Source organism: Oncorhynchus mykiss, chromosome 31, assembly GCF_013265735.2.
Source record: "Oncorhynchus mykiss isolate Arlee chromosome 31, USDA_OmykA_1.1, whole genome shotgun sequence".
Classification (NCBI taxonomy): domain Eukaryota; kingdom Metazoa; phylum Chordata; class Actinopteri; order Salmoniformes; family Salmonidae; genus Oncorhynchus; species Oncorhynchus mykiss.
Window position 1 is genome coordinate 32601994 of NC_050571.1, and position 15703 is coordinate 32617696.

The 15703-nt window shown below is 44.6% G+C and overlaps 1 protein-coding gene across 1 annotated transcript in view; it reads right to left on the reverse strand.

Annotated features, from left to right (window-relative positions):
* Window positions 1-12422, reverse strand: part of LOC110505019 (neuronal acetylcholine receptor subunit alpha-7-like) — a 76668-nt gene extending 64246 nt beyond the window's left edge. The window contains exons 1-2 of the mRNA XM_036969606.1: window positions 12296-12422; window positions 11945-12097 (exon numbers count right to left, since the gene is read on the reverse strand). Coding sequence (XP_036825501.1) covers window positions 11945-12014 — 70 coding nt within the window. The 5' untranslated portion in view covers window positions 12015-12097; window positions 12296-12422. The remainder of the gene's footprint in view (window positions 1-11944; window positions 12098-12295) is intronic.
* Window positions 12423-15703: the final 3281 nt, after the last annotated feature.

The window sequence follows — 15703 nt, forward strand, 5'->3', positions numbered from 1 at the left end:
CACCGATTTCAACAAACCATTTCTGTATGGACCTCGCTTTGTGCATGGGGGCATTGTCGTGCTGAAACAGGAAAAAGCCTTCCCCAAACTGTTGCCACAAAGTTGGAAGCACAAAATCATCTAGAATGTAATTTTACGCTGTAGTGTTAATATTTCCCTTCACTGGAACTAAGGGACCTAGCCCGAACCATGAAAAACAGCCCAGACCATTATTCCTCCTCCACCAAACTTTACAGTTGATAATATACATTGGGGCAGGTAGTGTTCTCCTTGCATCCGCCAAACCCAGATTTGTCTGTCGGACTGCCAGATGGTGAAGTGTGATTCATCACTGGGGGGGAGGGATTGGTAGCTTCACAGCCCAGCCCAGCACACTCTGACAGAATGACATACATTGATAGCCATCTCTCTCTGTCTGCCATTCTCTTTCGCTCCTCTCTCCATCTTTCATTCCCCATTAATATGAGCTTTTTTTGTTTCTGCTGTCCTGACACCTGACTGATTCTCTGAGTCTTTGTTTATTTTTATTTATTTTACCTTTATTTAACTAGGCAAGTCAGTTTACCTCTCTAGGGTAGGGGGCAGCATTCGGAATTTTGGATGAAAAGCATGCCCAAATTAAACCGCCTGCTACTCGGGCCCAGAAGATATGATATGCATATAACTGCTGGTAGATTTGGATAGAAAACACTCTAAACTTTCCAGAACTGTTAAAATAGTGTCTGTGAGTATAACACAACTGATTTGGCAGGCGAAAACCTGAGACAAATCCATTCAGGAATGTTTTTTTGTTGGGTTTTGTAGATTTCTATTCAATGCCATTACAGTATCCATTGACTTAGGACTCAATTTGCAGTTCCTATACCTTCCAATAGATGTCAACAGTCTTTAGAAATTGTTTCAGGCTTGTATTCTTATAAATGAGGGAGTAAGACCAGTCTGAATGAGTGGACCCTTACGCGTCACAGAGCTTTTTCATGTGCAATCCCGAGAGAGTGCATTTCTTGTTTACCTTTTTTTTTGGACGACGTTATTGTCCGGTTGAAATATTATAGATCATTTAGGCTAAAAACAACCTGAGGATTGAATATAAACATCATTTGACATGTTTCTATGAACTTTACGGATACAATTTGGATTTTTTTTTTTTGTCTGCCTGTTTTGACTGCGTTTGAGCCTGTGGATTACTGAAGAAAACACACAAACAAAACGTTTTTTGGATATAAAGCTACTTTATCAAACAAAAGGAACATTTATTGAGTAAATTAATGTCTTCTGAGTGCCACCATATGAAGATCATCAAAGGTAAGGGATTCATTTTCTCTCTATTTCTGAGTTTTGTAACGCTTCTGCTTGGCTGGTTACTGTTTGTAATAATTTGTCAACTGGGCAATGTTCTGGGCTAGGTATGTTCTGGGCTAGGTATGCTTTTGCCGAAAAGCATTATATAAATCTGACACAAGTTCATCTTTAAACCTATGTAAAATACGTTTTGTTTTCTGAATTTTTATAATGAGCATTTCTGTATTTGAATTTGGCGCTCTGCAATCTCACTGGATGTTGGCCAGATGGGACGCTAGCGTCCAACATACCGTAGAGAGATTTGAACCTTTCTGATCTCCCCATCCCGGATCCGGGATCGTGAATACAGACTCAAGCTCATTACCATAACGCAACGTTAACTATTCATGAAAATCACAAATGAAATGAAATAAATATGCTAGCTCTCAAGCTTAGCCTTTTGTTAACAACACTGTCATCTCAGATTTTCAAAATATGCTTCTCAACCATTGCAAAACAAGCATTTGTGTAACAGTATTGATGGCTAACGTAGCATTTAGCATTAGCATTCAGCTGGCAACATTTACACAAAAAAACAGAAAAGCATTCAAATAAAATCATTTACCTTTGAAGAACTTCAGATGTTTTCAATGAGGAGACTCTCAGATAGCAAATGTTCAGTTTTTCCTGAAAGATTATTTGTTTAGGACAAATCGCTCCGTTTTCTGCGTCACGTTTAGCTATGAAAAAACCCCTGTATCCAGGATTGTGTAAATCTATCAGCAAGCTCATTAGCATAACACAACGTTAACTATTTATGAAAATCGCAAATGAAATGAAATAAATATGCCATCTCTCAAGCTTAGCCTTTTGTAAACAACACTGTCATCTCAGATTTTCAAAATATGCTTCTCAACCATAGGAAAACAATCATTTGTGTAAAAGTAGCTAGCTAGCGTTAGCATTTCGCGTTAGCATTTAGCGTTAGCATTAGCGTTAGCATCCAGCACGCAACATTAACAAAAACATAAAAGCCTTCAAATAAAATCATTTACCTTTGAAGAACTTCTGATGTTTTCAATGAGGATACTCTCAGTTAGATAGCAGATGCTCAGTTTTTCCAAAAAGATTCCTTGTGTATTAGAAATAGCTCCGTTTTATACATCACATTTGGCTACCAAAAAAAATCCGAAAATTCAGTCCTCAAAACGCGAACTTTTTTCCAAATTAACTCCATAATATCGACTGAAAACATGGCAAACGTTGTTTAGAATCAATCATCAAGGTGTTTTTCACATATCTCTTCATTGATACATCGTTCTTGGACACATGCTTTCTCCCCTGAATCAAATGGTAAAGTAGAAGCAGCTGGCAATTGCGCACCGAATTCGACGCAGGACACCAGGCGGACACTTGGAAAATGTAGTCTCTTATGGTCAATCTTCCAATGATATGCCTACAAATACGTCACAATGCTGCTAATACCTTGGGCGAACGACAGAAAGTGTAGGCTCATTCGTTGCGCAATCACAGCCATATAAGGAGAGAATGGAAAACAGAGCTTCAGAAATTCTGCTAATTCCTGGGTGATGCATCATCTTGGTTTCGCCTGTAGAATGAGTTCTGGGGCACTTACAGACAAAATCTTTGCAGATTCTGAAACTTCAGAGTGTTTTCTTTCTTTGTCAAGAATATGCATAGTCGAGCATCTTTTCGTGACAAAATATCGCGCTTAAAACGGGAACGTTTTTTATCCAAAAATGAAATAGCGCCCCTAGAGCTCTAACAGGTTAAGAACAAATTCTTATTTTCAATGACGGCCTAGTGGGTTAACTGCCTTGTTCAGGGGCAGAACGACAGATTTGAACGACAGGTTTATACCTTGTCAGCTCGGGGATTCGATCTTGCAACCTTTCGGTTGCAAGATTGACACACACACACACACACACACACACACACACACACACACACACACACACTCTCTCTCTCTCTCTGATAAGATTGGCAGCCTCCCTCTATCCCTCCCTCCTCAATGATCATGCCATCTGAGACTCTTTACTGGGTCGGTACGCTCAGATGTGCACCCCACATTCAGCTCCAGACACAAGGCACAGGCTGGAGCCTAGAATGAGAGTTCCTCCTTCTGCACCAAGACTCCCTGAGACTAGACCTAGCCGTCATTGATTTCAATACATTTTGCGTCGTTTTTGACGAGTTTGCGTCATATTTCTGTCTATACTTTTCGTTGAGGCTTGAATCGATGCATGCTTTTCGAAATGTGTACAAGCAGAGTACGCATCCGTGCCCCGTTTCGCATACTTTGATTTGGACTTATGCTCTGGCCCTGCCGTACTCTAATTTGCGTGCTCGGAGCACGGTCGTACGCATATTGAGAAACACCCAAAATCTCAAAAAGAACAACAGAAAATAGAACAGTAAGGGACATTGGGCCAGAGTTTAGACCCTGGAAGGGACAGAACAGAGTGTGTTTCGCGACCACTCCCCAGAATCTCTGCTCTGTCTCTCGAAACACACCATGCAATATTAATGCAGAGTGATGGGAAGACAGTCACAGCTATGTAAGGTATGCAAATCACAAGGACTTCTCTCTCACACACACACAAGAACCCAGACAAAAGGATGTAACTAATGGCGACCCAGACCTTCACGGGTGTCCTTTTAACTGCCTGTCAGAAAGCCATCCCAAGGTGAAGAAACAAAGGACCCATATCGCAATAATGTCACAGTGATAGATGAGGTTTTTAAACGGCAAGGAGTAATACATGTGCGCTGTTCTACAACTCTAAACAAGTGTTTTAAAATACCCCCAAAACCCATTGTTAAGACAGAATGCGTCTAAAGTGGCACCCTATTCAAATCAAATGTATTTGTCACATGCACATGGTTAGCAGATGTTAGTGCGAGTGTGGCGAAATGCTTGTGCTTCTAGTTCCGACAATGCAGTAATAACCAACGAGTAATCTAACCTAACAATTCCACAACTACTACCTTATACACACAAGTGTAAAGGGATAAAGAATATGTACATACAGATATATGAATGAGTGATGATGATGGTACAGAACGGCATAGGCAATATGCAGTAGATGGTATAGAGTACAGTATATACATATGAGATGAGTAATGTAAGGTATATAAACATAAGTGGCATAGTTTAAAGTGGCAAGTGATACATGTATTACATAAAGATGGCAAGATGCAGTAGATTATATAGAGTACAGTATATACATATACATATGAGATGAGTAATGTAGGGTATGTAACCATTATATTAAGTGGCATTGTTTAAAGTGGCTAGTGATACATTTTTTACATCAATTTCCATGATTAAAGTGGCTGGAGTTGAGTGTGTTGGCAGCAGCCACTCAATGTTAGTGTTGGCTGTTTAACAGTCTGATGGCCTTGAGATAGAAGCTGTTTTAAAGTCTCTCGGTCCCTGCTTTGATGCACCTGTACTGACCTCGCCTTCTGGATGATAGCGGGGTGAACAGGCAGTGGCTCGGGTGGTTGTTGTCCTTGATGATCTTTTTGGCCTTCCTGTGACATCGGGTGGTGTAGGTGTCCTGGAGGGCAGGTAGTTTGCCCCCGGTGATGCGTTGTGCAGAACTCACTACCCTCTGGAGAGCCTTACGGTTGTGGGCGGAGCAGTTGCCGTACCAGACGGTGATACAGCCCGACAGGATGCTCTCGATAGTGCATCTGTAGAAGTTTGTGAGTGCTTTTGGTGACAAGCCAAATTTCTTCAGCCTCCTGAGGTTGAAGAGGCGCTGCTGCGCCTTCTTCACAACGCTGTCTGTGTGGGTGGACCAATTCAGTTTGTCCGTGATGTGTACGCCGAGGAACTTGAAACTTACTACCCTCTCCACTACTGTCCCGTCGATGTGGATAGGGGGGTGCTCCCTCTGCTGTTTCCTGAAGTCCACAATCATCTCCTTTGTTTTGTTGACGTTGAGCGTGAGGTTATTTTCCTGACACCACACTCCGAGGGCCCTCACCCCCTGGAGGCCGTCTCGTTGTTGTTGATAATCAAGTCTACCACTGTAGTGTCGTCCGCAAACTTGATGATTGAATTGGAGGCGTGCATGGCCACGAGGTCGTGGGTGAACAGGGAGTACAGGAGAGGGCTCAGAACGCACCCTTGTGGGGCCCCAGTGTTGCGGATCAGCGGGGTGGAGATGTTGTTACCTACCCTCACCAACAGGGGGGGCCCGTCAGGAAGTCCAGTACCCAGTTGCACAGGGCGGTGTCAAGACCCAGGGTCTCGAGCTTGATGACGAGTTTGGAGGGTACTATGGTGTTAAATGCCGAGCTGTAGTTGATGAACAGCATTCTCACATAGGTATTCCTCTTGTCCAGACGGGTTAGGGCAGTGTGCAGTGTCTAGTCTGTGGACCTATTGGGGCGGTAAGCAAATTGGAGTGGGTCTAGGGTGTCAGGTAGGGGGGAGGTGATATGGTCCTTGACTAGTCTCTCAAAGCACTTCATGATGACGGAAGTGAGTGCTACGGGGCGGTAGTCATTTAGCTCAGTTACCTTAGCTTTCTTGGGAACAGGAACAATGGTGGCCCTCTTGAAGCATGTTGGAACAGCAGACTGGGATAAGGATTGATTGAATATGTCCGTAAACACACCAGCCAGCTGGTCTGCGCATGCTCTGAGGACGTGACTGGGGATGTCGTCTGGGCCTGCAGCCTTGCAAGGGTTAACACGTTTACTCACGTCGGCTGCAGTGAAGGAGAGCCCGCAGGTTTTGGTAGCGGGCCGTGTCAGTGGCACTGTATTGTTCTCAAAGCGAGCAAAAAAGTTATTTAGTCTGTCTGGGAGCAAGACATCCTGGTCCACGACGGGGCTGGTTTTCTTTTTGTAATCTGTGATTGACTGTAGACCCTGCCACATACCTCTTGTGTCTGAGCCGTTGAATTGCGACTCTACTTTGTCTCTATACTGACACTTAGCTTGTTTGATTGCCTTGCGGAGGGAATAGCTACACTGTTTGTATTCGGTCATGTTTCCGGTCACCTTGCCCTGGTTAAAAGCAGTGGTTCGCGCTTTCAGTTTTGCACGAATGCTGCCATCAATCCACGATTTCTGGTTTGGGAATGTTTAAATCGTTGCTGTGGGTATAACATCTCCAATGCACTTTCTAATGAACTCACTCACCGAATCAGCATATTCGTCAATGTTATTGTTGGAGGCAATGCGGAACATATCCCAATCCACGTGATCGAAGCAGTCTTGAAGTGTGGAATCAGATTGGTCGGACCAGCTTTGAACAGACCTGGGCGCGGGAGCTTCCTGTTTTAGTCTCCGTCTGTAGGCTGGAAGCAACAAAATGGAGTCGTGGTCAGCTTTTCCAAAAGGAGGGCGGGGGAGGGCCTTATATGTGTCGCTGAAGTTAGAATAACAATAATCCAGGGTTTTACCAGCCCTGGTAGCACAATCGATATGCTGATAGAATTTAGGGAGTCTTGTTTTCAGATTTGCCTCGTTAAAATCCCCAGCTACAATGAATGCAGCCTCAGGATATGTGGTTTCCATTGTACATAGAGTCAAATAAAGTTCGTTCAGGGCCATCGATGTGTCTGCTTGGGGGGGAATATATACGGCTGTGATTATACTAGAAGAGAATTCCCTTGGTAGATAATGCGGTCGACATTTGATTGTGAGGAATTCTAAGTCAGGTGAACAGAAGGACTTGAGTTCCTGTATGTTGTTATGATCACACCACGTCTCGTTAATCATAAGGCATACCCCCCCGCCCCTCTTCTTACCAGAAAGATGCTTGTTTCTGTCTGCGCGATGCGTGAAGAAACCAGCTGGCTGCACCGACTCTGTTAGCGTCTCTCGAGTGAGCCATGTTTCCGACTATTCCCTATATAGTGCACTACTTCTGTCCGGAGCCCTATGGGCCTTGTAAAGGCAATAGGGTGGCATTTGTGACACAGATAGAATTGACTTGACCACAGGAAGAGTGTTCCGATATTTCAAGCACATTTTTCAATATTGTGTTCAGTGTTATTGAAACAATCAGTGTTTTACTTTCCAGTCAGTATCCTGTTGGATAGTGGAGGCTCCAGATGGAATACAACTAGTACAGATGTTCTGTCTTCACTCTTACATCAAAGTATAGTTGTGCATATTCCCTGACCTATTTCCACCCAAACCCACCGACAGAGAGGGGGGGGGGGGAAACAGAGGGATGGAGGGCAGAGAGAAGTGAGTGGGAGAGGGGGGTAAACAGAGGGATGGAGGGCAGAGAGAAGTGAGTGGTAGAGGGGGGTGGGGGTGAGTGGAGAGGGACAGTAGAGAGAGTTCAGGCATAAAAACAATGCCACAAGAAATGACACATTTTCACACGAGGGAGTTGAAAAGCATCAGTGGCTTTCTAAGGCTGACTCTTCATCTTAATTAATGTGTGTGAATGTTGCTACTGTTGAAACCCCTTCTCCCACCCTGCATCACTGGGCTCAGAGTGTGGGTGGGGTATGGTGGGAGTAAACTAGGGGTATGTGGTATGGCTAGGGTAAACTAGCATGGTAATGACGGTATAGGGGCTGGGCTGAGATGACGTGAGTGGTTGACAATCTATACTGCTGTGGTCAGACCCACCCACCCAGCCTCCATCTCAGGTCCCTAGTCTTTAATCCTAATCTAATCCAATGTCACGCCACAGTGGAACAGACCCATCACAGCTGCTACACATGTATATGCATTCATATACATTAACATTGACCTCTTACACAGATAAAAAAAAAATAACAGCGTAAGTAGCCTTGCACAAGCGCCTGTTTATGTAGCGCGAGGCAGCTTGAGGTACAAGTACATCCCCTGGACAGGGCGCGAGTCTATCATCACTGCATTCCTTACCAAAAGGCTGGCTGGACCTCTTTAAAGTCACATAGATCACATCATTACGCTCATGAGAAACACTTCATTAAAGCCATGAAAACACCCAATCAATAATACACAGGATGAGGCAGGAGTGGTTTAATTGACATAAACTAGAGATTCAAAAAAGTGAGAGGCTAGACAGTCTCTCAGGAGTTACTGGTGAGGGAAAGAGAGGGAAAGGGAAAGAGAGGGAAAGAGAGGGAGAAGAGGGGAAAGAGTGAGGTGTTGCATAGGAATCAGAGACAGATTCATTTATTGACAGATGCCATGCAACTCTACATATTGTATCGATCCAGTGAGGTTAGAGGGAGGTTTAGAGAGAAACAATAAAAACAGAATTTCATTGGTAAAAGTAATATCTCTTCATTGCTCCACAGTTCATCTTACTCTTCAGATGCATCTCATGGAATACTTTTAAAAAGTATTGTAAATTAACATAGATCAGCCATTACTGAAAGTTAATGTGTAAATGATTTGATCACTAACACTTGCCTGTATGCATCGCATGGCCTCATGCACAAGAGTGCCCGATCCGAGTGGGAGTAAGGAGTGTAAAGTCTAGAAAACGCTAGTCTGCGTCAATTATAAATCAAACCGTTAAAAATACCAGTCTGTCTATCAGACAATGGCAATGGTAGGACAAGTCTGCTTGAGACCAAAGCATTGTCTAAACACACTCAAAATGTCACTTTCTCTCTCCCTCCCTCGGTCCCTCCCTCGGTCCCCTGGCCAGTGATGTGAGTGGAGTGGACAGGTGAGGACAGGGAGTGTCCGTGTTCTGATACACACAAAGAGACGGTGAAACAATGTGTGGAGACGGTAACACACAACACACTGGAGAGATGCCCCTGTGCCAAAAACCTCTGTAAACCCTGTGAAGTGCTGCGTCACAGTGCACAAGGTGGACTCAGATGTCAGGGATGTTAAGGGGGAACGAAGGGCAGGGGAGGACTAAGGCCTATGCATGAAACACACAGAGAATCTCACTGCCAATAGACTGCTAATAGGTACTTATCCCAGTCGGAGGCCGTTCCTTGTCTCGCTAAAACAAAAGCGGTACTTGCTGCGTGCTGACCTGGTAGCGACGAACCTACCGTTTTCTACTTGTAGAATCGCAATGCTCGTCAGTTGCCAACCATATGACTTTGAGCCAATCAGAGAGCACACACCTCCACAGGGGGAGCCAACAGGAGTGACAACAAACAGGAACATTTTCTCAGTACATCCACGGATAAGCCAGTCACACTTTATATACAATGTAGGCTATGAGATAGTAGCTAGCTAAGTGCACAGACGCAATGCACACAACACTAAATACTTCCTCCAAGCTAGCTAACCACTGTAGCTAGTATTGACATTATAATTAAATATGAGCTAGTTTCCATGAAACAGCTGCCTGTGTTAGCTGCCAAATTAGTGCAGTGTCATTAACTAGCTAGCTATGCCAGCCCATAGCCAAACATTTGGCTATGGGCTGGCACTGACAGTATGGGATTATGGAGAGTGAATTCAATTGTTTCTTCATCATCTTGCTAGGTAGTTATCTGGCTGTGGCCATCTGGCTTTCTACAAAATAGCAACATTAGCACAGCTAGCTAGCTAACGTTGGAATCTAGACCATAAGCAACACACACGGACGCGCATTGCCAAACAACGCTACTGCCACCCTCTGGTTTGCAGTATTTTAGCAAGGCTGAGCTGCTGACGGCTTCAGTTTTTGCTACGTGAACAGCAACCCTAATGGTGTGTCTGAGCTTTTGTGTTTTGGAGGCCCCATGCAGAGCCCCCCCCAACAAAACCTTTTTTTCATGGATTTATAGTAAACACTTGTAATTTAACTGTAAAAATCTATTATCTTTAAATATGTCATGACAACCAGTCATGATGTGTTCATATGATTGTCAAACAAATCACTTCAAAATGTAGGTTAACTTGGCACGTTCATCCAAAATAATTCCAGCATCCGAACAGTGCACTGTGCACCAGTCAATGTTCCTACAATTCGCAAGTGGCTGAAACTGTCTTACCGGAGAAAGCATCCGAGTGAGAAAAACAGCGCCCCTCTGTATTACTATATGTAGCCCATGTATCTGATGCTGTCTGGCCAAAAATAGTATGACATGCCATGGGCCACACATACAGTACATGTCCTCTGCCTCGATGACCATGGCAGTATTATCAGCAGCACCTGTCTTTTTTACTAAAGAAATGCTTTAATTTACATAATTTGTATGTAAAAAAAAAATATTTCTTTCTTGTTCTCTGCCCGCCCTGAAAGCACCTCGTTGCTGCAGCTTAATGTCAATGAAAGTCACGTTTGCAATCACATCGCGTGAAACAATGCAGGTGAACTCTTTAGTGTGGAATTGTCCTTTATTATGAACCATTATGTGGATGATTAATGACACTTGTTTCTACTATTATGAGAAAAACTTGGATTAATATTGATATGAAATATATGTAACAGTGTTAATAATTCCATCCCTCTCCTCGCCCCAACCTGGGCTCAAACCAGGGACCCCTGAACACATCTGTAACTGCCTCCCACGAAACATCGTTACCCATCGCTCCACAACAGCCTCGGCCCTTGCAGAGCAAGGTAAACAACCACTTCAAGGTCTCAGAGCGAGTGACGTCGCCGACTGAACAGTTATTAGCGTGCACTGCTAACTCGCTAGCCATTTCACACCGGCTACATATATGTATGGAAAGAAACAATTGATCTATTATGAATTATTATTCAGCTGTTTTGATTAATTTACTTTTTGGGGGACCCTTTTTTGTCGGCAATGTGTCTTAATTAACCTAGAAACAGTGGCCAGGCAAAAAAAAAAAAAAAAACTCTCCGCGTTTCCTTTGCAACTTTTAAGCTTCCTGCTGATTTTGCTGCTGCTGAACCAACCTGCTGATGGGGAGGGGACTCGAGCAGAGCATGGAGTGACTCAAACAGAGAAATGATTATAAAAAAATATATATTACTAGTGTTATTTGTATGAATTATCCCCAGCTCATGAGGCCCATTGATGATGTGAGGCCTGAGGCAATTTCCTCTTCTGCCTAATGGTAAATCCACCACTGGGGAGGGGAGGGAGAACGGGGCAGTGAAAAATAACGAATTACATTATCCCTATGAATAAGCACAACGTGCGCACACACATTTAACTATTTTACATGAACTCCAAAATGATGGACTGCACATGCATGATATTATATCGTACAGAACTCCTACTATCTAGAATGGATGACATAATCTTGCTGTACCTAACAACAGACTGCACTGTGACAAGTAAGGAAAAGACACTATGAAGTATAATAACGCAACAACACTGTAGCCTCTTCCCAAAGCAAACCGCATCACAACTGTATTTATGCTTTAATCAAAGCTAACAGGTTTCATTGAAGAAGAAGAAGAAGAAGAAGAAGAAGAAGAAGCCACTTTCCTTTCATATACATTACCCCCTTCTGTGTTCCTTCCTTTCAAATTGTAAAAAAAATTGTGCCCAGAACTACCTGGAAAACCAAAAACTAGACCTAGCCTGCTTTGGTGTCCCGCGTGGCTGACTAAACTCCACTCCACCGTGAAGGAGGTTTCGGATGAACTTCGAGTGGAGTTTAATTAGCTAGTGTCCCACCCAAAACTCAAACCAGACTAACTAGCCTACCATGGTCATAGCATACATTGACGCCACATACTCCAAACAGACATGCAACATCGTTCAACAGAGAGAAGTGGACCTGGATCCCGCCATACCTTTGAAAAGGACCGCCATCCATAGATAGATCCCAATCGAACACGGTCCAAAAAACGTGCGGCACCGCATCCTTGTGTTCACAGGAATCCGGCGTCCCGCGAGTCTTCACTGGCGGCTAGATTGAAATTGCTCGCTCAGCTCGGATATGAGCACTTGGTTGGGAAAGGGTGAGAGTGAGTGCGGTAGATATAGTTAACAACATTTGCGTGTGCACGCTGCTTAAAACACATTCTCATACATTGTCAAATCATAGTCTGCTGTAATGAAATAACTTTAGTGCATAACAAAAATCCAACTACCCGGTGTCGGAATTGTCGGTTAACATGATATGATGACCATGTGAATCTTACATCAAACTTGTGGCTGACGTTAGGATGTCTCTCTTCGCTCGCTTCCCTTTTCCGTGACTCTTTGCTCCTCTGGTCTGTTCGACGCGCGCGACAGGGTTCGCGTCGTCTCCGCTAAGAGGGCTTTCCACTATTTACCACAGCCACAAACTCCACATTGGCTCGTCAAAATTCATGAAAACGAACATTCGCTTTTTGGTCAACATTTAAGGTTAGGCATACGGTTAACAGTGTAGTTAAGGTTAGGGCTAAGGTTAGGATTAGGTTATAAAAAAAACAACATTTTAAGCAGAGAAATTGAATAAATATACTTTGTGGCTGTGGCAACTAGTGAAGACCCGCTAAGAGTTAATAGATTCAGAAGGGGCTTAGTGTTGAGGTCAGAGTCTGGTTTTATAGTTTTACAGTAAATATGACCATCAATGTTCTTGTGAGAGAGTTGTAACCTATAGGCTAGCAAAAACAGAGGAAGGGAGTGAATAGGTCATAGACAGTAAAGTATAATAGATGAATGGGCTAAAAGGTGGAACTCCTCTACGTTAGTATTGTTTAGTGCTAACCGTCAAAAGGCATTTTTGCCATTCTAGTATTAATTAACTTCATTTAGGTCTGTTTATCCTATTTTTTTCCTCTGGCCGGGCTTGTACAGTAATCAATTGATCTATTTATTCCCTTCCATAAATAATTTAAACGAGAATATAATCCGATAAACGTTGAGGGGGAAACACTACGCAATAAAGCATGCCTTCTCTCTCTCTCTCTCTCTCAAACTGGAATTTCAATGTGTAGACTACTTTAAAAAGCGATCTAAAGAAAAGCAACATTGACATGTTTGTTCTTGCTATTTTACCGTTCGGTTGTCTTGATCCCAGCAGGACGGTTTGATTTGTGCACACTGACATGCGCGTTGCACACAATAGGCTAGCGGTTGGGAGAGGGAGAACCAGACAGGAACTGTCCAGTGCTTGGTGGTGCTGTCTCTGTCTGCGCCGTGTCTGTCCTGTCTGGGACAGCCGAGGTGTCCATGTCACCCTCTGAATCTAGAACTCTTTTGCAGGTCTAAATTTGCTCTGTCATTTCACCGCTTGGGATGAGGCAAAGAGTGTCTGAGTGTACGAGTTTGTGTGTGTGTTTCCTCATTCAGCGTCACTAACACACCAGACACCAGGAGAATTTGTTCCCAATGTGCTACTGCCTCCCACGCCTTATCCCTTCCATACTCCTGGGGGACTTTCCTTTCACTGAGAGCAGTAAACACATAATGCACACAAACACACACTTTGAGGTAAGCAATAATACACACACTCTGCTCAGGGTAGACAGATCTGTCACAGGGGAAATTTTCTGAACTCTGAGCTGCTAGGGTGAGAGAGATTTTGAGTGCCAAGCTTCCAGAACATATACTTTGACTGTCCTCCCTCTCTTTTCAATCTTTTCCCTATTTCTCTCTCTACCCCCTCTCTCTCTCTTCTGTCACGCTCTACCCCCCCCCCCCCCCCCCTCTCTCTCTCTACCCGCCCCCCTCCTCTCTGCTCTCTCACACTGTTGGAGGTGATATCCAGAGTGACAGAGACTCAGTGGCCAGGTCTTTACCAGCAGGAGCACTACTGTGAGCTTGAGATCCGATATGGCAGCAGGACAGACCACAGGAGTCAGCAAGCACCGTGTGTGTGTGTGTGTGTGTGTGTGTGTGTGTGTGTGTGTGTGTGTGTGTGTGAGAGAGAGAGAGAGACAGAGAATGAGAGATATGGTGTTTTACAGAGGTGGAAACAAAGGGGAGGTTGGGAGTGAATGATGAGGGAGGGAGGGAGGGAGGGAGGGAGGGAGGGAGGGAGGGAGGGAGGGAGGGAGGGAGGGAGGGAGGGAGGGAGGGAGGGAGGGATGCTTGAGAGATGGAGTTAGATAAAGAGGACAAAGCTGCTTGGCTCATGTTAATTTTTAAAACATTTTATACGTGAGATGTGCTGTACTAATGGGATTTAATGCAGTAGACTAGTGTGTAGTCCACTCTCCAGTAGACTAGTGTGTAGTCCACTCTCCAGTAGACTAGTGTGTAGTCCACTCTCCAGTAGACTAGTGTGTAGTCCACTCTCCCCTGCCTGCATGAGTGGTTACTTAAATTTAACAGACTGCCCAGGACATCTGCACAGATAATGTTCACACACACACACACACACACGTGTACCAATATGTACACACACACACGCAAACTAAGATGCACCCAATCTATGTCCACACAGAAACACGTTAAGACTGCCCTGGCTTTAGCAGGGCCTGGCACATCACTCATAACACGTTAAGACTGCCCTGGCTTTAGCAGGGCCTGGCACATCACTCATAACACGTTAAGACTGCCCTGGCTTTAGCAGGGCCTGGCACATCACTCAAAACACGTTAAGACTGCCCTGGGCACATCACTCATAACACGTTAAGACTGCCCTGGATTTAGCAGGGCCTGGCACATCACTCATAACACGTTAAGACTGCCCTGGGCACATCACTCATAACACGTTAAGACTGCCCTGGGCATATCACTCATAACACGTTAAGACTGCCCTGGCCTTAGCAGGGCCTGGCAGATCACTCATAACACGTTAAGACTGCCCTGGGCACATCACTCATAACACGTTAAGACTGCCCTGGTCACATCACTCATAACACGTTAAGACTGCCCTGGTCACATCACTCATAACACGTTAAGACTGCCCTGGGCACATCATTCATAACACATTAAGACTGCCCTGGCTTTAGCAGGGTCTGGGCACATCACACGTTAAGACTGCCCTGACTTTAGCAGGGCCTGGGCACATCACACGTTAAGACTGCCCTGGCTTTAGCAGGGCCTGGACATATCACATGTTAAGACTGCCCTGACTTTAGCAGGGCCTGGACACATCACACGTTAAGACTGCCCTGACTTTAGCAGGGTCTGGGCACATCACACGTTAAGACTGCCCTGGCTTTAGCAGGGCCTGGACACATCACATGTTAAGACTGCCCTGACTTTAGCAGGGCCTGGACACATCACACGTTAAGACTGCACTGACTTTAGCAGGGCCTGGGCACATCACACGTTAAGACTGCCCTGACTTTAGCAGGGCCTGGACACATCACACGTTAAGACTGCCCTGACTTTAGCAGGTTCTGGACACATCACACATTAAGACTGCCCTGGCTTAGCAGGGCCTGGACACATCACATGTTAAGACTTCCCTGACTTTAGCAGGGCCTGGACACATCACTCATAACCTAAGGATGTGATGGAATGGGGTCAGGTGAGTTTTGGTGTTTGTGTCTGAGGCTCTGTGACTTTGATGTTTGGGACTACGGGTTCCACAGGGAGAGTTCCCAGATAGATAGAGCACATGTATGCAACATGCATCTCACAGTAGGAGTGCTGATCTAGGGTCA